General features: G+C 51.2%; 1 protein-coding gene across 7 annotated transcripts in view; it reads left to right on the plus strand.

Annotated features, from left to right (window-relative positions):
• RALY (RALY heterogeneous nuclear ribonucleoprotein) overlaps positions 1 to 22,315 on the plus strand; it is a 130,812-nt gene that overhangs the window by 85,137 nt on the left and 23,360 nt on the right. For all 7 annotated transcript variants that reach the window (XM_021540446.3, XM_021540449.3, XM_021540447.2 and 4 more), the window contains one exon: positions 21,819 to 22,083. In XM_021540446.3, coding sequence (XP_021396121.2) covers positions 21,828 to 22,083 — 256 coding nt within the window. In that variant the 5' untranslated portion in view covers positions 21,819 to 21,827. The remainder of the gene's footprint in view (positions 1 to 21,818; positions 22,084 to 22,315) is intronic.

Below are 22,315 nucleotides of genomic sequence, written 5' to 3' on the forward strand. Positions count from 1 at the left end.
CTTCAGATGTCATGTTTACTCCCTACTCTGCACTGAAGTGTCTGGACTTGGGGTGGATTTTATGAGCAGGAATAATGTGTGACTCCAGAATAATGTGTGACTCCAGCTCTGCTCTCTTCTGTGAGAGATAAGATACAGCAAAAATCACCCAAAATGCCTTTTTGCCTGGCCATTACACATCATCCCTCCTCCTCCTGGGACCTTTGGGACCCTGGGCAGAGGAGCCCCTGGTGTAGGTGACCACTGTGAGGGTGTGAGGCCCTGGCACAGGTGCCCAGAGCAGCTGTGGCTGCCCCTGGATCCCTGGCAGTGTCCAGGGCCAGGCTGGACAGGGCTGGGAGCAGCCTGGGACAGTGGAGGGTGTCCCTGCACATGACAGGGGGTGGGACTGGATGAGCTTTAAGGTCCTTTCCAACCTAAACCACTCTGGAATGCTGTGGTAAGTGAAGTGTAAGCAGAGCAGATGCCTCCAGAGGCTGGAGCCTCTCCAAATGTCCCAGCAGAGTTGCACACAGGGGTCTCACTGTGAGTCCTTTCCATGCTGGGCTCTCAGAAGGTTTTTCTGGATGTGGTGCAGCTGGGCACAGTGATGGTGGACATTTAGAGATAGTCTCTACAAACCCACAAAGATGGTCAAAGGCCTGGAAGGGCATAGGAGGAGTGGCTGAGGGCACTGGGTTTGGCCAGCCTGGAGCAGCAGAGTCCGAGGGGCTGCAGCTCCAACCTCTGATCTCTGTGACAGTGACAGGGAGAAGCTGAGATGGGCCAGGGAGGCTCAGGCTGGAGATCAGGCTCTTCCCCAGAGGTGCTGGCACTGCCCAGGCTCCCCAGGGGATGGGCACAGCCCCAAACCTGCCAGAGCTCCGGGAGCGTTGGGACAGCGCTGCCAGGGGTGCCCAGGTGGGGCTGTTGGGGGGTCTGTGCAGGGATGGGGCTGGGCTGGGGGTCCTGTGGGTCCCTCCCAGCTCAGGACATTCTGTATTCTATGAGAATGAGGCTTTCACTCAGGCACACACTGCATGGATCCCTGGTGTTACAGAATTACCTGAGATACACAAGTCAGCAGGGACTGAGGATGGAGAAAAACAATTTTGAAAGGGCCAGCACAGAAAAGAACCTGGGAATTACTTCTGGAGGAACTGCATTCATGGGCAAGGACAAGCCTGCAGAAACTGGCCTGGAGAGCTTTTATCCAAGTGTCTGGGAGCTGTTGGCCAAAGCCAGGACCCTGCAGCCTTTGCAGCACACCCATCCTGCCCTTCTCTCTCTCTGCCTGGGGAGAATGGAGAGGGAAAAACATATTCTGTAAATCCCTCTCTGGAAAGCCTGCAAGAGCTCTTTCCACCTCTTCCTTCTTAAATGCTCAGCTAAATTTTGGGTTAACCAGGGCTGGATGCTGAACTGGCCCAAGCTGCCAGTGAGTGTGGGAATAGCACTGCCCTCCCAGGGCAGGGATGGAGGTGAAACAAGGAGGGAGCCCAGCAGGTGTTGCCAGTGCTGAACTAAAACACTGCCCACATGTCTGTGAAAATAAAATAGCTGCACTTTAGTGCTCCACCAGGACGTTTTGGGAGTGGTGCTCGGCCTACCCCAAAATACAGTTTTTAGTCAATGAACTACTCATGTGGAAATGTTCCCAACTCTGCTCTAGCAGTGCTTTGTTCACTGTGTTCATAAAGCCATGTCCTCTGCCCTCCTGCCACCCTCCTTCACTCTCCTCACCTCACTTGTAAAGAAGAGATTCTTTTTGTCTGTGCTGTATAAAATATACATTGGGACTTCCATGTGGGATGGGCCAACCATTTTACTGGTCAAATAGCCTTCCCTCACAATAAAATCTTCCTGTGGGAGAAAATCCTCACTCCATTCATTTTTAAACATTCCTTGTAAATTAAGACCTTGGTATTTCCTAAAGCCTCTCGCTTCCCTGCCTCATCAGCTATAAGCTCCTAATCCCTTTAATCTGTCTAGTCAGGAGGCATCCAGGCAGTGGGGAGCTTTGTAAAGGTGTGGAAATCTCCCCATATTCCAGTGTAATGCCCTCCTGCTCTGCCTTGGCACCTTCCTAACTGCGGGAGGGGGAGCAGGGAAGGGCACTGCACAGAGGGTAGGATGATGATTTCATGAGCTGAAAGCTGATTAAGAAGAAAGGGGTCTCTTTCCAAACCCTTTCTTCTCCCACCTCCTGGGAGTTTTAGCCCTCTCCACCACGTTCTGGAGGGACCATGCCCCTCTTTGGCTGTCTGGCACCAGCCCAGGGCCAGGACACTGCTGCTGAGCTGCCCTTGGCACGGCACAAACTCCTCATGAGGAGCTCAGGGTACAACCTGTGCAGAGCTTCAAGGTGGCCACTTTGAGTTTGGCTGAGGTTTTTCCACCTGTACCTATTTAATGCTTGTATTTTCCCATCTCTTCCTCATTGAGCTCCATTGCATTTCCCAGAGGCTGTAGCTGATGATTTAAACAGAGTGAGTAGTGCAATTTCCAGAGAAGTACTGTTTCTGAAGAGTAGAAATGAAATGTGATGGTGACATGAATTGTGTCATCCATGGCTTATCCGTGGAGCTTCTGCAGAAGTCCACTCAGTCCTTTGGTTTGACAGCATTAGATTCATAAATTCATGGAATAGTTTGGGTTGAAAGGTACCTTAAAGCTCATCTCATTCCACCCCTGCCATGGCAGGGACACCTTCCACTGTCCCAGGCTGCTCCAAGCCCCATCCGGCCTGGCCTGGGGCACTGCCAGGGATCCAGGGGCAGCCCCAGCTGCTCTGTGCACCCTTTCAAAAAGAATGAAAGTAGGTCCTGAACATCCTTTAAAGGGGGAACCTGTAGTTTAACAGCCAAAGGCTTATTCTTAAATATTTTAGATAAAGAGTTAGAACTACCTCAAGCTTTACCAAGGCAACTGGAGCCCCTGCTTCTGCCAGGATATCCTGGTGCTCACAAAGGGAGAACTCTGGATGTGAAACTGGAGAGAGACAGCACCATGTGCATGAGCTGTCATGTGTATGATAAATTACTAAAAAAATGAATTAAGTCAAATTATCCCTTAATCTGACCACCTGTGTAAATCAGGCCCCAGGACTGCCCTAAATTCCGTATTAAAGGAACACGTAAGAGGTAGCAGGTTTTTTAGGATTATCTGCCTTGCTTTAAAAGCAACAGAGGATCTGTCAGAACTAGGAGCCTCTCAGGCTGATTACCCCCAGTGTTAAGTGTTTGTACCTGGTTTATAATCTGACTTTGGGCTCACCCTCCAGCTGCTGGGTGTTGTCATGGCTCCCTTACGGCGCCTGAAGCCCTCAGCCAGGTCTCGGAGTAAATGTTCAGATCTCAGAGTGAAAACACATGTCCCAAGTCAAACATCTTAAAGAAGTCTCAGTTTAATGAAACCTCTTTATCTCTATAAACCCAGCTTGTGATACTGCTGTAGAGCAGTCCCTCTCCAGGGACAGGAGACCCTACAGGCCTTATCTACAGCAGATATCACTGCCACCATTGGCATTTCCAGGCTGCTTTTCAGGTGATTCACAGCCACGAGCAAACTTTCATGGCTTCATCTTGAACCCAAAAAGCAACTCAGTGGACTGTGGCACAGGAAGGTTAAAGATCAGAGTGAAAGGAAGAGAATGTTTCCCTGTAAGGTGTTCCCATGGGTACTCCAAAGGGGGAGGTTTTCATCTCGTATGAATTCTCTTCATGCAGAGCCCTCCCAGTTTGAAATGTCCTCTGTGTGAGCCACAGAGACAAGGAATTAAAGAACTCTAGAGGAGGTGACTGCCAGGGTATTTCCTCCTCTGTGCTCAGGAGTGAGGGGTCCTCTGGGCAGGGAGACAAACACAACTGTTAGGACTTCTTCTCTCACCCTCTTAAGTAGTCTGTTTTTTTAACAACAGCAAAAAAGAGCTTTTTAAATATAAACACTCTTTTCTCTTTATTCCTGCCATGTCTGAGGGACATGGCTTAGGGGTAGTTTGGCAGTGCTGGCATAACAGCTGGACTGAACAATCTCAGAGGATATTCCAATCCAGATAATCCTAAGATTCTGCAGTGTTTGGGGTACATTTGCTGTTTTCCACTGCAGAAGCATCGTGGGAGTTGTGGTTGACAAAATCAAAGTGAGCTTCACAAAATCCCATGATGCCAGGAGAAAGTGCTGGTCACCAGTGGGTTCCCAGTGCAGCCATGAAATGGGTGCCAGGTGCTGCCATTACAGACCCCACCTGCCAAGAGCCAAGCAGCTGTCACTGGTTTAATAAAACAAAAGCCATATGGATGGAGTGGGCTTAGGAAAACCCTTCAAAATGGAATTTTGTTCATTTTTCAGTTTCTATGCTGGCAGTGTGCAGTAATGGGGTCCTAAGCACATGTGGCACAGAGGTGTTGGCGTGGCTCAGACTCTTGTATAAAATAGAAAAGCATTACATGATAAAACCTCCTGCCTTTGCCAGGACCAGAGCGTGACCAGGAGTGTCACAGGGTTCATGGCTGTCCTGGCTGTGGGTGCACCAGGGGGTGACTCCATGCACAACAGCACCCTGGCTAGGTGGGGGATGAGGGAAAGGCTGAAATCCCACTGCAGTGAGCCACGAAATTCCATAAACCAGCTTGAATTCCCCATTCAACTTAATCAGCTCCAGCTCATCAGCGAGCCAGGGCTGGGCCCTGGTGTTTGTGTGCAGGAACAGGGGCACAGTTCACAGCAGCTCATTTAGCACTTGCAGATGAGCATCAGCAGAGGAATTGAGTTTGGGTTGGCTGCTCAGGGTTTATCCATGAGGGTCAATCACAGATTCCCTGGGGGGTTCATCATCCATCACACAGGAACAAGCCCTGGGCATCTGAGAGCTGAGGCTGAGCCTTCAGCACAGGAGGAAAATGCTCTGGAGCAGGAGCAGCGTGGGGTCTGTATCCCTGGGGGAGGGAAATCACAGAGGCAAACTCATCCAAGCAGGGCAGGGGGCACTCAAGGTTATGAAAATGAAATCATTCTTCTGCTGCTGCTTTCCCAGCGACTGCTGCTGCTAAAATGAATAATTGTGGAGCAGCCGTGTCCAGACAGATCTGTTTCTGCTCACAACTCTTTGTGACAGCCAAGGATCTCTGCAGAGCCAGGAAAGCAAGCAGAGCTGCAGGTCACCCTGGCTTGAGTGAGCCCCAAAGGGTCTGGGCATCAGGGGTGAAAGGCACAGTCCCAGGCAGCCAGGTTTGCTGATAAAAGGTCAGTTTTGCCTGGGTTAAATAGGAGAAAAATAGGCTAACAGGATGAATTCCTGCCTGCTTCTGTGTGAGGGTGAATGAGCTTTTGGGCATGAGGATGTCAGGGACACACAGGGCACTCAAGGGCTGGTTTTTGTCATCTCTGCTGCTGTCACAGCCAGGGTTGGGTGTTGGGCACTGCCAGCTGCAAGCCAGGGCTCTGACAGTGGTGTGGTGCAGCCCCACAGCTGCAGTGCCACATCCCTGCTCTGCTGTGGCTGCCCCAGGACGCCTCAGAGGCCTCTGGCAGAGGAGATTCTGCAGAGAACCTTGTCTCAAAGGTTTTTGTGACAGGTTTTGGTTTTGTGCCTGGAAAAGCAAGGTTTGCCATTGTGAGTGCCCCCTCCACCAGGCCCAGCAGTGAAAGCCAAACAGCCCATGGGCCTTGCCCTCTCCCAGAGGAGGAGTGTGATGAGGGTCAAATTGCCATTTAACGTGATCTAATTGATTTAATAAGCTGTTGTGTTAACAAGAAGCTCTCCAGTGTCCCCTGGCATCACCCAGGCTGTTTGAGACATGATGTGTGCCCTGCCCCGGTGTCACTGGGAGAGGCTGGGGGGCTCCAGCTTCGTGTGGAGCCCCCAGAGTGGGGCTGGGTTAGGGAAAGGGTCTGCAGAGACCTGTAGAGCTTCTCCCAGACTGGGGCTGGGTTAGGGAAAGGGTCTGCAGAGACCTGGAGAGCTTCTCCCTTCTGCCAGGACTCGGGGGCCAGCAGCCCCTGGTGTCTGGGGCCTGATGTCAGTGGGAGCAGGAGGAGGACCTGGTGTGAGGAAGATTTGAGCATTCCATGTGGGTGAGGAGTTGTAGGCTCCCCACAGAGTCTTCCCTCCATGGAATTTTAGCTTTACCAGGATGGTCTGTGGGCAGCCACCTCCATCCCAGAGCAGAGGCAGCAAGGTCCTGCACCCCAGCACTGTGTGCAGCACCAGCTGCTCCCCCAGCAAGCTCTCCACACTCCTCCTCATCATCTTCAGGAGCAGCTCCCTGCATGGGGGATGCTCCCAGTGGCCCAGCCCTCAGCTCCTGCAGCCCTTCAGCCACATCTGCTGCCTGGGACACACTCCATCACCTCCCCAAAGCTGGGCCCAGGCCTTGGCTAACACTGATAAAGCCACACGGCCCTCGTTCCTGAGCCTGGGGCTGTGGCAGGGCCCTGCCAGCTCTGAGGAATGGTCCCAGCAGCTGTGAGGACATTTCTGTAGCTCTTTGTTTATGGATTCCAAGGGTCCCTGGTAATTGGAAGGTGGCAACTTCTTACACATAACAGATGAGGTGCTGGTGGATGGGATTTGTCATTGCTTCACTCCCCTACAGCAGGGAGGGCTCATAAGTCACAGCTGACAAATCTGTTGATGACTTTTAAACTTCATTTACAGAAAAGAATGACCATAATCAACAAACAATGATGGGCTACTAATCTTGCTGTTTTATTAAAAGAGGGTCTGTGTCTTCAGCCCCCTCCGTGGGAGCTGAATGCTGTCCCCAGGAAGGGCTGGCAGGGAGTGAAGGGGTGAAAGCAGCATCAGCAGAGTCCCAAGAGCTCTCCCAGCCTGACCCATCATCCTGGCATGCATGGCTGGCAGCTGATGCTGATGGAGGAGAGAGCAGCAGATGATGTGCTTTGATCTCAGCTCTGGCCCAGAGCCCGCTGACGTGGGAGGGAAATCCCAGACCATCAGTCCCCCAGGGAGCACAGCACCCTCTGCAAAGCCAGGCTTGGCTTTAGTCCTGGCCTCATGGACAGCGGGAGAGGCAAAGCCCAGTGGATGGGGAGCAGGATTTGTTATTTTCCATGAGGAAAAGGAATGGCTGCCACCATAGGCCTTGCTATAGCTGGCCCCTCAAGCAGCCCAGGTCTCCCTGTCCCAGCTGAGATGCTGTCCTTGGAGAGAAGGTGCCTCCCCAATCTCTGTGGAGCATCAGAGGTGGCATTTAGACAACCAAACCTCAGCAAATCCAACCAGAAATTAAGTGGGAGCCACATCCCAGCCACTCCGCAGAGATTTGTGTCTTAATTGTTCATGTCATTCTGCATATTGTAGGTGTCTGAAATAATTGTGAAAGTCAATCAGCTGGTAATTAACTCAGAGAGAAGAAAGGAGTGTGGCAAAACCCTCAGCTAGTAAAGGTTCTCAGTGAGGCTCTCTGAGGCTCCTCATCCCCTGTCCTGTGTTTGTGTGCAGGAACAGGGGCACAGTTCACAGTGGCTCATTTAGCACTTGCAGATGAGCATCAGCAGAGGAAATGAGTTTGGGTTGGCTGCTCAGGGTTTATCCATGAGGGTCAATCACGGATTCCCTGGGGGGTTCATCATCCATCACACAGGAACAAGCCCTGGGCACTTTGGCTTTACCAGGATGGTCTGTGGGGAGCCACCTCCATCCCAGAGCAGAGGCAGCAAGGTCCTGCACCCCAGCACTGTGTGCAGCACCAGCTGCTTCCCCAGCAAGCTCTCCACACTCCTCCTCATCATCTTCAGGAGCAGCTCCCTGCATGGGGGATGCCACGAGCCCAATCTCTGGGAGCAGCTGTGTGACTCTGGTGGTGCCTGTGACGGGAAGTCCTGCAGCAGGTGGAAGGACAACCTTTTTTCCATGGCTTTCCCTGCAGGAGAACATGGACAGGCATTTTGAAGGCTCAGTCTGCTCTGGATCTCTGGGACTCCTTTGATCTGGCTGGGGAGTGTCCTGCTATCCTCAGCTCAGGATTTTGCCAGGTCTCCTGATGGTTGGGGCTGTGCTGAAATCCCCAAGGACAGGAAAAGGCTGATTTCTGCTCAGTCAGTCAGAAAGAGCAGCCATAGCCCTCCTGGCTTGCAGAGGTGACCTGGGGGAAGAGCAGCACCAGTTTGGCTGGGAAGAGCAGCTCTGGAGTGCCACAGCAGCTGTGGCAGCACAGGGCAGCACCTCTGCTTACGAGATGAGGTTAGTGGTTGGACTTGGATCATCCTGGAGGTCTTTTTCAACCATAATTATTTAAGACAACAGTGGAGCTCAAAGAGGGGATTCTATCAGTGAAGCTCCACCTCCAGCAGCTCCTCTTTGGCAGCTGGGTGGTTCTGGAGTGGGTTAAATTGAATTAATTGGCTGCATGAAATGGGAGCTTTCCTGGAGCCAGACTTTCCCTCTAGTTCAGCATTTCCTTGTGGTGAGAGATCCACGGGTCCTTCCCACAGGGACATGGGACATGGGACATGTTCCTGTCATGGCCTAGGGACAGGGGGATGTAGTGCAGCCCTGGAGCCTGGGAGAGCTCCTGGCCGTGGCCACAGGGGTTTGTGTGAGGAGGAGAGCCCTGGGCTCATGGATGGGGGCAGGGGATGCTGAAAGCAGCAGCAGCAGCAGCAGCAATGCCAGTTCATTACCAGCTAAGAAACTTCTGCTTTTCCCCATTAATAAATAAATCATTCGCTGTTAAAACAACAATGGAGCTGTTGGGGGGTGTTCATTAAGGAGCGTCAGCACCCGTGTGAGTGGGGGATGGAAATGTATTTTTCTGTTAGGCTGGGAATGATAAAGAATTAAAGAATAATTCTCAAGAAATTAGTCATGGCCAGCCATTAATGCGCATCTCAGTAACACACTAATGAGCTGGCTTCAGCTGCCTGTAAAAAAAGGCCTTTAATTAGATTAGTGCATGTAGCATTGTCCAGTGCCTGGTAGGTAATCATCAGGTTTTGCACTGGTGGGATTACAGATGACATTCTATTTAATTGCTGTTTCCTTTTTATTTTCTTTCCCTTTTTTGTTTTGTTTTGTTTTTTTGTTTTTTTTTTTTCTTTTGAAGATTCTTTCCTCCAAAGAATTTTGTTTCTGTTCTCAAGCAGAACCTAAATGTTGTCCATGGAATTCTGCATCTGAAAGGGCTGCCAGACTGGGCTTATCTGATTCAATTGACCTTTAAAATTTATTTTGCTGCTGTCAAAAAGAATGTTGGTCTGTTCAGGAGAGATTTCTGAGATGATTGGAAGTAAAGACTCCTGAAAACTCCACTTGTTGAATATTCTGCAATCAAAGGATGCTCCTATTTGGGGAGGGAAGGCTTCTACGAGAAAAGTGCCTTAATTTAAAATATATTTTCATGGAGAAAATGCTTTCAAAGACAAAATTTCAGCCTTGTCAAACAGATGGAGATGGTGGCTGCCCCATCCCTGGGAATATTCAAGGCTGGGTTGGACAGGGCTTGGAGCAAACTGGAACAGTGGAAGGTGTACCTGCCCGTGGGAGGGGTGGAACAACTCAATCTTTGAAGGTCCCTTCCAACACAAACTATTCCATTATTCTTTGGGATAAAACTGTCTCCAAAGAGGGTGCAGATGAGCAGCTCTGGGGTGACCCCAACCCTGTGAGGTGAGGGCACACCTCGAGGGCTGTGCCCAGCTCTGGCCTCTGAGTTTGGGAAGGACCTTGGGATGCTCGAGCACATCCAGAGGAGGCAGCGAGGCTGGAGAGGGGCTGGGAACACAAACCCTGTGAGGAACCCCTGAGGGAGCTGGGGGTGCTCAGCCTGGAGAAAAGGAGACCCAGGGGTGACCCCATCACTCTGCACAGCTCCTGAAAGGTGGCTGTGCTCAGCTGGGGCTGGGCTCTTTCTCCAGGGGCTGACAGAACCAGAGCACACAGCCTCGAGCTGCACCAAGGGAAATTCAGGTTGGATATTAGGGAAAAGTTTTTCATGGCAAGAGTGATAAAGTTCTGGGATGGCTGCTGGGGAGGTGGTGCAGTCCCCATCCCTGGGTGTGTTTAACAAAGCCTGGATGTGGCACTGGGTGCCAGGGCTCAGCTGAGGTGCTGGGCTGGGTTGGACTCTTATGATCCTGAAGTTCTCTTCCAACCTGGTTATTCTGTGAGCTCTGTGAATTCTGTGAGCTCTCTGCAGCATTTGGGGAAGCCCCAGATTTGTGAACACAAGGCAGGGTGAGGAGCTTGGACAGCTCCCACTGTCCAGCTCTAGGTCATCCTTTATCACACTTATTAGGAAGGATTTAATGCTCTAATGAATAGATTTTTAAGCTTCTACATGCATAAATAATATATAGGACAGATGGTAATGAGCCACAGCTATAAACCGAGTGCTGACCTGATAGACTTTGTGACTATTGTACCTTTAACAGCTGATTAAATACTTATTTAAACAGCTATTGATTATTTATGGCTCCGTTACGGAGGATTTCAGAAATTTAAAGCAGAGCCAGTTTTTCAAAGGATTGGCAGGATTTCTGCAGTTTGAAATGACTTGTTTTAATTAAAAATTAAAAAATGAAGCTCTTTGCACAGCAGGCTGAAGGAGGACGGGGGGAGCCACTTCTGTCCTCAGCCCTGCATCAGACAGGGTGGACCAGCTTTATTTTTTAATTTTATTTTAATTTTTTATGGTATTATAATTATTTTAAAAGTTGTTTATTTTAGTATAGAGGTTTTTGGTTAATATTAATTTGATTGTTTTAATATAGCTTTGTGTGTTATAGGGAAAAAGGTTTTTTAATAGTTTATAAGAGGATTTTAGTTTTAAAATTAAGGTGCTTTTTTATTTGGGATTTAATTTTTTATTGACTATGATGTTTTATGTTTTTTTTAATATGTTTGGGGTTTTTTTTTTTGGGAAAGGGTCTGACTTTGTGGTATTTTTTTTTTTGGTTGGTAGTTGATGGGGCGGCCAGCAGGCACTTTGGGAAGGGGCTTTGGTTTTTTTGGTAGGGTTGTTTGGTTTGGTTTGGTTGAGATAGGGGTTGGGTTTGGTTGTGTTATTTGTTGTGTTGGTTGGAAGCGAGAGAGAGAGGGTATTTTTGTGACTTTTGGTTTTAATATGTGTTTTTTATAGAGCTGTGTTTAGTGTTTTAGTGGTTTTATAGCTTGGTAGTCATATAAGAAGGTTTTGGTATAATTTGTTTTAATTTTTTAATGTTAAATTAAAAAACATGTATGATGTTTTTTCATATATATTTTTCTATATTTATATATAAATATATATTTTTCTATTTTTAATAAAATATAATATTTTATTTTTGGGGCTTTGTGAAATATATTTATTTTTGGGTTTTGTGAAATAGATATATTTTTGGGTTTTGTGAGATAGATTTATTTTTTGGTTTTGTGAAATAGATCCATTTTGTTTTTTCAGAATATTCTCTATTTTGCGAAATATCTACTTGTATCCCCAGATTTATGGGGGTATTCTCACTGCAGAGGGGAGGGGTTCCAGGAGCTGCTCCTGCCATTGGCACAGGCTGCTCCCGGTGCAAACTCCCCGTGCGTCAGGCTGGCGTGAGCGGGGCAGCACCCGGGGCTGCTGCCAGCCCTCCTGCACAGCCACATCACCCGGGCAGCCCGGGTTACTGCTGGCACCCTGCAGGACACGTGCCCTGCTGAGCCAGGGCTGCCTCCTTGCTGTGCCCTTGTGTGCCCAGAGCCAGCTCGGGCTGCTGCAGCCTCCACCCGAGCGTGGCGAGGGGCACGGACACACGACTCTGCAGCTAATTCAAGCTGGAAAGAGGGTTTGTGTCTTCCAGCTCTGGACACGTGGGGAGTTGTTGTTGTTGGACATGTGTCTTGGTTTGAAAAGACAGGAGTCTGTGAAGGAAGGCAAGAGCCTCCTGTGAAATGGAAAAGGTAATCCCCCTCCCTCCAAATTACCACAATTTCAGAATTAAAAGGCTCTCAAGCAAATATATGGCAATGGGAATAACAGTTCCTTACTAGGAAAAAACTAAATAAAAATAAAGAAAAAAAAAAAGTAATTAGTACAAACAAAACTACTGATAGAGTCAAAAACCTGACACCCTGAGGAGTCAGGGTGTTGGTAATAGTCCAGTTAAATGGTGGCTGCTCCTCCTGGAGTGGCAGATGAAATGCTGACAAAGCAGTGATCAGTAGAAGGGTGGAGTTTTCTCTGAAGGTCTAGTGATGGACTAAATGGGCTTAGTCTTCCTCTGGGGATCCAGCAGGAAAGAAGCTGCTCCTCTGGGAATCTAGCAGAGAAGAAACTGCTCCTCTGGAAATTTAGTGAAGTGGCTGTTCTGATGTCCCAAAAAATGCTGATTTTATGCAGGTAGGGGTGCTTGACTCTTCCCTCTGGGTGGAGCATCTCACCTTGGGATGATGGAACTTTACCAGTCATGCAGGGAGTCATTCAATGGTCCATTAACAGAAGATATCTCCCCGGAGGGAGACATTGTTCTTGGAAGAGGTAAGAAAACTGCCCAACCTCCAACAGATGGCAAATAGAATACATACTTATCTTACAAGCCAGGACAACATGAAATGAGTATACAGAAGCTTGGTAAGTTCAAAAGAGAAAAAGACCCAGTTTTATTCAAACATCTGACATCCACAGGTGACCGTGGATTGGAGGATGGAATTACCACTTCTCCAACCACACTGGTCTAAACATCAATCAATCAGGCATTTCTCTCTACCCAGAGAGAAATATGTAAACTACTCTATTTATAAATGAAATTGTGTGGGAACTCTGGGTCTCAGAAAGCCTGGGGCTGTGGCACTTGGGGATAGGGTTTAGGTGGTGTTGGGTGGATTCTGGGACCCAATGATCTCAGAGGTCTTCCAACCTTAATGATTCCATGATGTGCAAGATGGAGCCCTGGGACATGCTGGGGGAAATTCACAGGTCCTGTAGAATGAGCCCCTTGTTGGATGGGAGAGGGGACAGCCCAGAATGGCACGGGAGGGACCCCAGAACCTGCTCTGCCTGCAGTGAAAGGATCCTCCCCTTCTGGGATGTGCTTGGTTGCACTTACAGGGGGAACAAGGTTTGCAAAGGAACCCCACAGCTTCAGTCTGGCTCCTGCTGAGCTCACCTCCATCTTCCCAGCCCTCCCAGCTCTCAGCACAGCAAATATTCCCCTAAAATACAGCCCTGAGCCTGCAGAACCAGTCTAAAAATTGTGCCATCTTTGTCTACCCCCTTTTTTAATAACTTCCCAGTCCTTCAACACTCATGTTTGGGAGGATTGAAGCTGCTTCCCCAGCAAACCCAAGCACTGCTTTCCTCCCAGTTGATGCTGTTTATTGGAGCTCCCAGCAGTGAGCAGGATCTCCCTGTTCTCTGTGGGGAGGGCTGAGCCCTCCAGGTCTGTGTGCAGGACTTGCTGGGGACTCAGGAGTTATTGAAAAGAGTGCAGGGTTTATGTTGGTTATTAAAGCAGCACTTCTGAGCTGGGCTCTCATGTCTGGGGGCTCACTAGGAAATGGCTCAGGGCTCCCCAGGGAGGAGTGACTGGCACTGGGGGTGGCAGGGACCCTGCTGCCCAGGGCTTGTGCAGCTCTGTGCTGCCCATGGAGCTGGGCAGGGCAATCCCCTTTTCCAGCTTAAAGAGAAAACAAAACAGGAGCAGATTGGCCAGAGCAGCTGTGGCTGCCCCTGGATCCCTGGCAGTGCCCAGGGCCAGGCTGGACAGGGCTGGGAGCAGCCTGGGACAGTGGAAGGTGTCCCTGCCATGGCAGAGAGTGGGACAGGAAGATTTTTCAGGTCCCTTCCAGCCCAACCATTCAGTGATCCTGTGATTCTCCTAAACCTCTCAGAGCCAAGGAGAAACCTGATGGCTGCCCAAAGTGAGATCCTCCCCGTGGGACAGCCATGACAGTCTGTGCTGGGGAATGTTAACTGCCCAGGCCTTCCCTAAAACTCACCTTTCTGGCTGCTTGCAAGAAAGTGCAAATCACTTCTGTGGTGCATTTCTGTCTTCCCATGTAATGCTGCTGATTCAGCCTTTATGTTCATAGAAACAGAATGGTTGGGGTTGGAAGGGACCTGAAAAATCATGTTGTTCCTACCCACTACCATGGGCAGAGATACCTGCCACTATCCCAGGCTGCTCCCAGCCCCATCCAGCCTGGCCTTGGGCACTTCCAGGGCTCCAGGGGCAGCCACAGCTGCTCTGGGCACCTGTGCCAGGGCTGCCCACCCTCACAGGGAACAATTCCTTCCTAATATCTAACCAAAACTGACCCTCTTTCAGTTCAAAACCACTCCCCTGTCTCCTGTCACAATAGACCCTACTCAGAGTTTTGTCCCCATCAAGTACCAAAATTTTCTGTGCTGCTCCCTTGTAAGTGGCAAGAAAGATATTTGGACATGAAAGGTTTGGGACGAAAGCAGCAAGGGCAACCTCCAAAAAGCAGTGAGGTCAGGGCTGGGGGTGGCCCTGCACAGGAGTATCCGAGATGGTTAAAAACACCTGAACAAGGTGCACCCCACTCACACTGGAGCTCCAGCCATGCTGCCAGACACAGGTTGTTGGTGCTTTTTCCAATACCCCAAATACCAAATTTGCTCAAACCTGGCAGGGACCAGGTTTGTCCCTGTGCCCTGTGCTGGAGATGCCTGCAGGATGTCTGCATTCGTCACACCTCCAAGCTGGAAAAACGTGTGATGGTGTTCCTGGTGGAGATGTGGGCAGGATAGAAAACCCAGGATGGAAATCCCCCTTTCCCCTCCTGTGAGCAAACATGATGAGAGGGACAGAAGAGCCAGGCTGCTGCTGTCACACCGACACCAAGAGCTCCTGCAGGACGCAGGGGGGCTGGGTTTGCTTTTTGCTCTCCCTGCTCCTGCCGTGACAAACCTCATGGGGTTTGCAGCCACCTGGCTCTCAGTTACCCGGCTGATGTGGGAGCAGGCACTGGGAGCAGGGAGGGCACAGCTGGGCAGCACTCCAGGGCCAGCCTTGGGCTGCTCCCGCCTGGAACAGCAGGATTTTTGAGGGATTCCTGCACGTTGGCCGCAGAGGGACAGTGTGTGACATTGCTGCCAGGTGTGCTGTCACAGGAGGAGAGGAGAAGCAGAGGCAGAGAGAGGAGTTTGCTGGCATCCATCCCCCTCCTGGCATGGAACAGGGGCATGTGCAGGTGGGCACAGCCTGTCCTGGGGTGTGGGGGCTCCCTGGGACCCTGGAGTGGCCCTCACCTATTGTAAATGCAGGTGAACCCAGTGGGAAGAAATAATGATGTCTGACTCCAGTTCAGAAGGCTGAATGATTTCTTTATTATAACTATGCTATAATACTATTTAAAGGAGATACTAAAACTACATACCTACTTTTTCTAACTACCATAGCTAACTAACTCACAACTTGTGACCCTCTCTGAGAGCCCAGTCCCAGGTGGGTTGGATTGGCCACCAGGCTCAAACAATCCTCACCAGGAACCCAACCAAGCAGTCACCCCAGGTAAACAATTCTTCAAACACATTCTACATAGGAAAAACAAGGAGCAGAAATAGAAATTGTTTTCTCTTTCTCTCCTCTGTGCTCCTTTATGAAAAATCCTGAAAGAAAGAAGGATGTGCCTGTGACACCCTGAAAAATGGCACAGGAGGATCCTTGAATTTCTGGGGTGCAAAGCTCAGTTAATCCCTGCTGTATTTTCTTCTCTCCTGGTGGTGGCACGCGGGTGCCCTTGTGCCCAGGGGGATGAACCCCTGGGGAACCTTGGGTACCTGCCAGGCTCCAGGGCTGTGTGGAGGCTCAGCTGGCAGGGCTGGTGGGCAGAGGGTGCTGGAGAGCCCAGCCTGGCTGCAGATGGATGTCCCCAGCTGCTCCTGGGTCACCGTGGTGTGGCCTCTGTGCTGTCCCCTGGAGACTCACAGAGTCTCTCCCTGTGCAGAGGGGATGGCACAGGCAGGAGGGAGGGAAGGAGGAAGCAAGGAAAGAGGGAAGGGAGTAGGTTCAGATTGGATACTTGGAAGAAATTGTTCCCTGAGAGGGTGGCAAGGCACAGGGTGCCCAGAGCAGCTGGGGCTGCCCCTGGGTCCCTGCCAGTGCCCAAGGCCAGGCTGGATGGGGCTTGAAGCACCCTGGGACAATGGGAGGTGTCCCTGCCCATGGCAGGGAGTGGCACTGGATGGGCTTTAAGGTCCCTTCCACCTCAAGTGATTCCGTGATTCTAGGAAGGGTAGAAGGAAGGAAGGAAGTATGGAAGGAGACATCTTACTCCTGGCAATCTCATCCTTAAGTCTCCTTGTGTCTTTGGGGGTAATTGGAACTGGGACTGCCACTGCAATATCTCTGGAGGCTTTGGTGAGGCTGGGGGCACACCCCTTTCCACCCTCTTCTGCCTGGACTTCAGTTTCCTTTGCAGAAAACAGGGATAATCCTAATACTCTGTCCTTGATGTTCTCTAGGGTGCTGGAGGTGAGGAACCCCTTTATACCTTTGTTTATTCATGTCCAAATCTCCCATGTTGCCTTTTGTCTTTTCTCTTTTCCAATTCTAGTTCATCTTGTGGCAGTTGTGGGATGGGGGATAAAAGGTGAAATCAAAGCCATGGAAATGCTCCTGCTGATGCCAGCAGTGGCTATTGGAATGTCCTGGAATTACCAGGAAAATGTGTGTGTGCTGTGTGGGTGTTTCTGACCAGACACATCTGCTCTGACTCAGCCCTGCTGGGTGTTCCATGGTGGCTGGAGAAGCTGCTCCCCTCCCTGAGCTGTGGAGCTGTGCTGTTTCCCAGCTGATGGCTCTGCTGGATCTCACCTGGACACACATTCCCTGCTGGAATGCAGGGAGGGGAGTATGAAACAGCCATGGTTAAAATGCCCTTTTCCAGCTGTTAGAGTAAGGCCAGTGAGAGGTGCCAAGTGACTGCTGTGTTTAAGAAGAAATTCCAGATGAGTGGGACAGAGGAGAAAGGGAGGCTGATTTCTCCAGGGGATGCCATGTGTGGCAGCAGCAGAGCTCCGTGCACAGGCTGCTGGCACAGCAGGGCCCAGGGGGTTTGGAGACGCCAGTGGTGGGGCCCAAACCCTCTGAGCATTCCCAGCCCTGTCCTTCCCTTGTCCCTGCTGCCAAATCCCTGCTGGATCCCTGCGGGCAGGGCCAGCAGAGCGTGGGCAGATGGCCCTGGAGAGCTCCCATCTGCAGGGACACTGGGGTCCCACTGCCAGCCCTCCCAGCAGCATGGCCATCACCCTGCCTGGCCTTGGCCTGGCCATCTGGTGGCCCTGCCCCACGTCCCATCAGCCCAGGCACGTCCCCTGCACAGACCTGACCTGTCCCGAGGTGGCCCCGGGGCCACTGGGAATTCCAAGGGATGAGCTCCATGCTCTGGCACTGGTTCCTGCAGTGTGGGGTGTCCTACCCTTAGGTACAGCTTAAGTGAATTCCTAAGTGAATTCCCAAGTGGAAGTTGCTCATCCCATATCCAGCTTTATGGGACTGTTGGGATGCAGCTTCCCAGGTGGGCAGGAGAGGACACAGCACAGGGAACAAGCACAGCACAGCTGCAGGAAGGTCACAGGAGCCAGACAAGGAGGGTGTCATGTGGGGATTGGCAGGAGAGGCACAGGTTCCCCTTTTCCAATGCCCCTCAAACTCCATGGCAACAAAAATCTTCATCTTGGGAGATGCCTTAGGAGATTTCCTTCTCCAAGTGAAGAGAACCTTCCTGCCCACATCTCACCTTCATCCAGGTCTTTTTTTTAATAGCAAACTAGGCCACAAACCTAGGACACAAACCCACATGGGGAAGGGTCCACTGACAGCTGCAGAGCTGGCTCACATGGCACCTGCTGAGAGCCCATGAAATTTGGGGGAAAACAAACGTTTTATATCCCCACCTGAATTCCAGCCTGCTCCAGCCCAGACACAGAGGCAGCTTAACCCTCATCCCTCCTACACAGGCTTAGAGAGCTCAGCCCCTGATGGAATTGGGGTTTGCAGCTGCAAACAGCTGGGCAGAGCTTCATGCTCATGCAAATATTACCTGACTGGGCTGATTTGTCCTTGGGGAGGCTTTGGGCTTTGCCTGATTTAGGACTGGGGGGTAGCAGCAGTAGAGCTCTGCAGTGCTGGGGTGTGAAAGCAGAGCCAGGAGTATTTGGTGTGAGTGCTGTGTCTGATTTTGAGGAAGGGAACATTCCTCAGCAGGGACAGACCTGGAAATTATTTCTTTATTATAACTATGCTATAATACATAGCATAGGTGCTGGCAATGGTGTGGCCAAACGTGACCAAGCTCTTTTCTCCTGTGCAAAGTGACATGGTTGGTGTCTGCCCTGACTTCAGGAAGGCTTTGGACACAGTCCTGCAGCATCCTGGCACCCAGGTGGGCACTGCTGGGTTCCAAGGATGGGGAGAAGGGCACAGACTCTGCCCAGGGACCAGGGGAATTTCTCAGAGGTCTGGAAAGAAAAGGAGGGCCATGGGTGGGTAGAAAATGGGTTGGAGACTTGCCCTGACTCCAGCAGATGAGGCTGGAAAAGTGGGAAGGCATCCTGTAGAGGGGCAGCAGCTTAGAGGGACCAAGGGTGTCCCCATGGCATGGCCTGGGGTGGGGAAAAGAGTTGCCAGGGCAGGCTGGCTCTGAAACAAGAAAATACAGGTTTCAGGAGCTCCAGGAGTCACCAGGTGTAAAGCCACGGGCTGGAGCCACCGGTGTGACAGTGAGGGCTCACAGCAGGTCTGATGTGTCCTCGGGGCAGCAAGGCCACCCAGGGCCACCCGGCTGCAGATACCTCACAAGTGTCCAGGCTCTGTGAAGGTCCTGCACAGCCTCAGGCACTCCCAGCACGTTCAGGATGGAGATTCCCTGGGCACTGGGCACCCTGAAGCAGCCTCCAGCTGGGCTTGGTGCAGATACTCAGGATTTCTGTGAAATGAGTCTTTGAGGCTTGAGCTGGGTGCCCAGAGTGACCAAAGAGCTGGGAAGAGCCTCCATTTCTCCCCATCTGCACCAGTTTCCTTTGGGAACCTCTTCCAGGTGGCACTGCAAAAATAAGTTCAAATAGAGATCATTAAACAAGGGCTGATATAGGGGTGGAAGTTGGAGCAACACTTGCCAAAGGCTGAGAATTGAATTCACTTAGATTCCTTTGAAAGTCCTGTCCTTTGGCTATTTTTCCCAGTGTTTTAAGGAAAACTCTGCCTGCCAGGAATTGGTTTTAAAGCAATAAAACAAAAGTATCTGGATATTTTAATCTAAGTGTGAAAGGCAAAATACAATGAGCCAGATTCAAAGTCTAACTTTTTTTTTTTTTTTTTTATGATTGGATTTAGCAGGCAGATTATTTCCAGCCTCAGTGGCAGGTTAATGGAGTGGCAGGGGTTGGAGCCAGAGATGTATTGTGGAGCCACATGCTCACAGAGAGGCTCAGCCTTGCCAGGTGTCTCAGTGCTCGGTGTGGCCTGGCTGTCAGTGGTGACAGGGATGGAGTGTCCAGCTCTTCGTGAGCCCTGGCAGCTGGGCACAGAGCCCATTGCTGGGGGATGGCTCCAGCACCCTCAGGCTGCAAACCCCCTCTGCCTCTGGGGATGGGGCAGTCTCCTCCCGTCTCCCTGGACTGGAATTTCAGATGCTGGGATTTAGAGTGGTGCTGGTGAGTCCCAACACTGCTGCTTGTCTGTGTGGGCACCCTGGGGCAGGGTGGGACCGTGGCAGGAGCAGATCCCAAGGGGCTGGGAGGCCAGAAGGGAAAACATTTGTTGGATTATGCTCTTTTCTGACCTAGAGATGGAGCAGCTGAGATTTGATTTTATTTTCAGTCTCATGAGAAGGGTGAGATAATACAGGTGTTATAATTTATGTCATTACAATCAGAAATTAACTATTACTTAATTACAATACCCTATAAGTGTTTCTCGGCCTATCAGCTTTAGCTACTTCTCTCAAGTTTTTCTTGAGAATTTTCTACAAATCCCTTTCCCACAAAAATCCCAAACAGGGCTCCCCTGGCGAAGGGTGAGGTGGGTGTGATGATGCTCTCCCCTCTAACACAGGAGAGAGAAGCAACCAGAGATTGTGTGTCCTGTGAGGAATCTCTGTGCAGGAGAGCACAGAGAAGAAGCAGGACCGGGGATTTGGAAAGTCTTGAATGCAACCCCAAAATATTGTTGCCTTTTGGCAGGCTCAGCCTGCCAGAGCAGGGGTGTAGGAAAGGAACTGCATGGCCTAGGGCTCAGCAAAGCTGGAACATCCCACACTGCCCTGGCAGAGCCTCGAGCAGGCTGGGCTGGGGCAGCAGAGCCTGCCAGGGCTGGGGGACCCGGGGCACAGCGCCCACAGGGGCTGCACCAGTGCGGGCAGGCACTCGTGATTAGCAATACCAGGCAGTAATTGCAGCCCAGATGCTCAAATGCACATTTGCTGTTCAGGTCCAGGCTCAGAGATGGCCCCAAAATGTGGTGGAGAGGCAGCACATGCAAACAACCACCCCTCAGTTATGAGCAGTTGCATTTTGAACCTGAGGCAGTAGAAATGTTGGATTGCTAAAGGCCAGCAAAGCAGAGGCAATGCATAAGGAGGTGGAAGCGTGGTGTTCCTTGAAGCCTTCCTGCTTTCCAGCCTTTCACCCTGGTTGTCCCTGCTTTATTCTGAAATGTGCAATGTCACCAGCTGTCCCCACCTCGGACCAGGCTGTTCAGACTTGGGCTTGGAGCCAGGCAGAACCAGGAGAGGAGCTGGGGACCACTAGGCAGAGGACACCAGGCCCTGTGGTAGCAGCACAACCCCTGTGCCAGGCTTGGGGACCTCCAGAAGCTGTGGACACCTTGGTGGTGTTGTCCTTGGGAGTGGGAACACCTGTGGTTGCTGCAGGAAGGGACTGGGGAAGAGCAGCACCTCCGTGTGCATCACAAAACACCTTGCACAGCTCCTGGGTCAATCCCACACTCTGTGTGTGCAGCAGAGCAGGAGTCCCAAACTTCCCTCTGGCTCTGGAAGGTGGGAACCCAGCTGATCTCTCTGCACAGCTGTGGGTTTTGCAGGAGTTGGAGCAGACAGGCCACACTGCCTTGGGTTTCACAGGACTTCAGCCCCGTCCCTCGTGCTCAGAGGGCAAACCTGTTCCCAGTGCTGCCCAAGGAGGAGTTTGCCGTGCAGCCACGGGAAAGGGTTGGCTCCCAGCTGATGTGATGTGATTTCCAGGCTAACAGTGACACCTCCTGTTTGCACAAAATCCAGCCCGAATCCCAGCGTGCAGGCAGCGCTGCGCGGGTGCCAGCAGGAGCGTGTGGGCTGATCACTGCTTACGTCTCTTCTTTCATATCCAGAAACCCCAAGTCCCCTTCTGGTGTGAGTGTGGCCTCACAGGGACAAACCCATCCCTGTGCATAGTGGGGGCTGGGAAGTGTTGGCAGGGGAAAGCCTGGAGAAGTGGGCATGAACCAAGGTGCTGGATGCAGACTGCTTCAGAAAGAGTTCTTTGAATTGTGATTTAGCATAGAGATGGTAAAAGCTTTGGTGCGACAGCATTAAAGGTTTTACTTAGATGTGAAATGGATTTAAATCTTGGTTTCACCCCTAAAAGCAACCTTAGAATCACGGAGTACCCTGAGTTGGAAGGGACCCACAAGCCATCATTAAAGTTCAGCTCCTGGTCCTGCGCAGAACCAACCAGGTGTCAGCCTGATCAATTAATTTCTAGCAAGAGTTTAGGATTGACTGTGCCAGTGGTCTCCCAAGACTCAGAGGCTCCTAGAGATGCGATCTGCCCCACTGTGACCAGTTGAAATGGAGGAGCTGCTTCCTCCACTGAGAGCTTTGCCCCCAATCTATTTTTCTGTGAATTCCTTCTCACACCCTCCTGACTCCCCACCTATCCTTGCAGGCATCCAAGATGTCCTTGAAGGTGCAGACCAGCAACATCACCAACAAGAATGACCCCAAGTCCATCAACTCGCGGGTGTTCATCGGCAACCTCAACACGGCGGTGGTGAAGAAGTCGGATGTGGAGACCATCTTCTCCAAGTACGGGCGCGTGGTCGGCTGCTCCGTGCACAAGGGCTACGCCTTCGTGCAGTACTCCAACGAGCGGCACGCGCGCGCCGCCGTGCTGGGCGAGAACGGCCGCGTGCTGGCCGGCCAGAGCCTGGGTGAGTCCCCTCGCCGCGGCCGGCAGCCTGCTGGGTGGGCTGGGCCTTTCCCCAGGAGCTGCTGCTGTGCTGGGCCTTTCCCCAGGAGCTGCTGCTGTGCTGGGCCTCTCCCCCAGCAGCCCGCTGGGTGGGCTGTGCTATGCCCTTTCCCCCAGGAGTTGTCACAGTTAAATCAGAGATGACCCAGACTCAGATCAGAAGGCAAAGGGTTAAAAGCAGCCCATTTAGTCAA

The sequence above is a fragment of the Lonchura striata genome, chromosome 17, assembly GCF_046129695.1.
Source record: "Lonchura striata isolate bLonStr1 chromosome 17, bLonStr1.mat, whole genome shotgun sequence".
Classification (NCBI taxonomy): domain Eukaryota; kingdom Metazoa; phylum Chordata; class Aves; order Passeriformes; family Estrildidae; genus Lonchura; species Lonchura striata.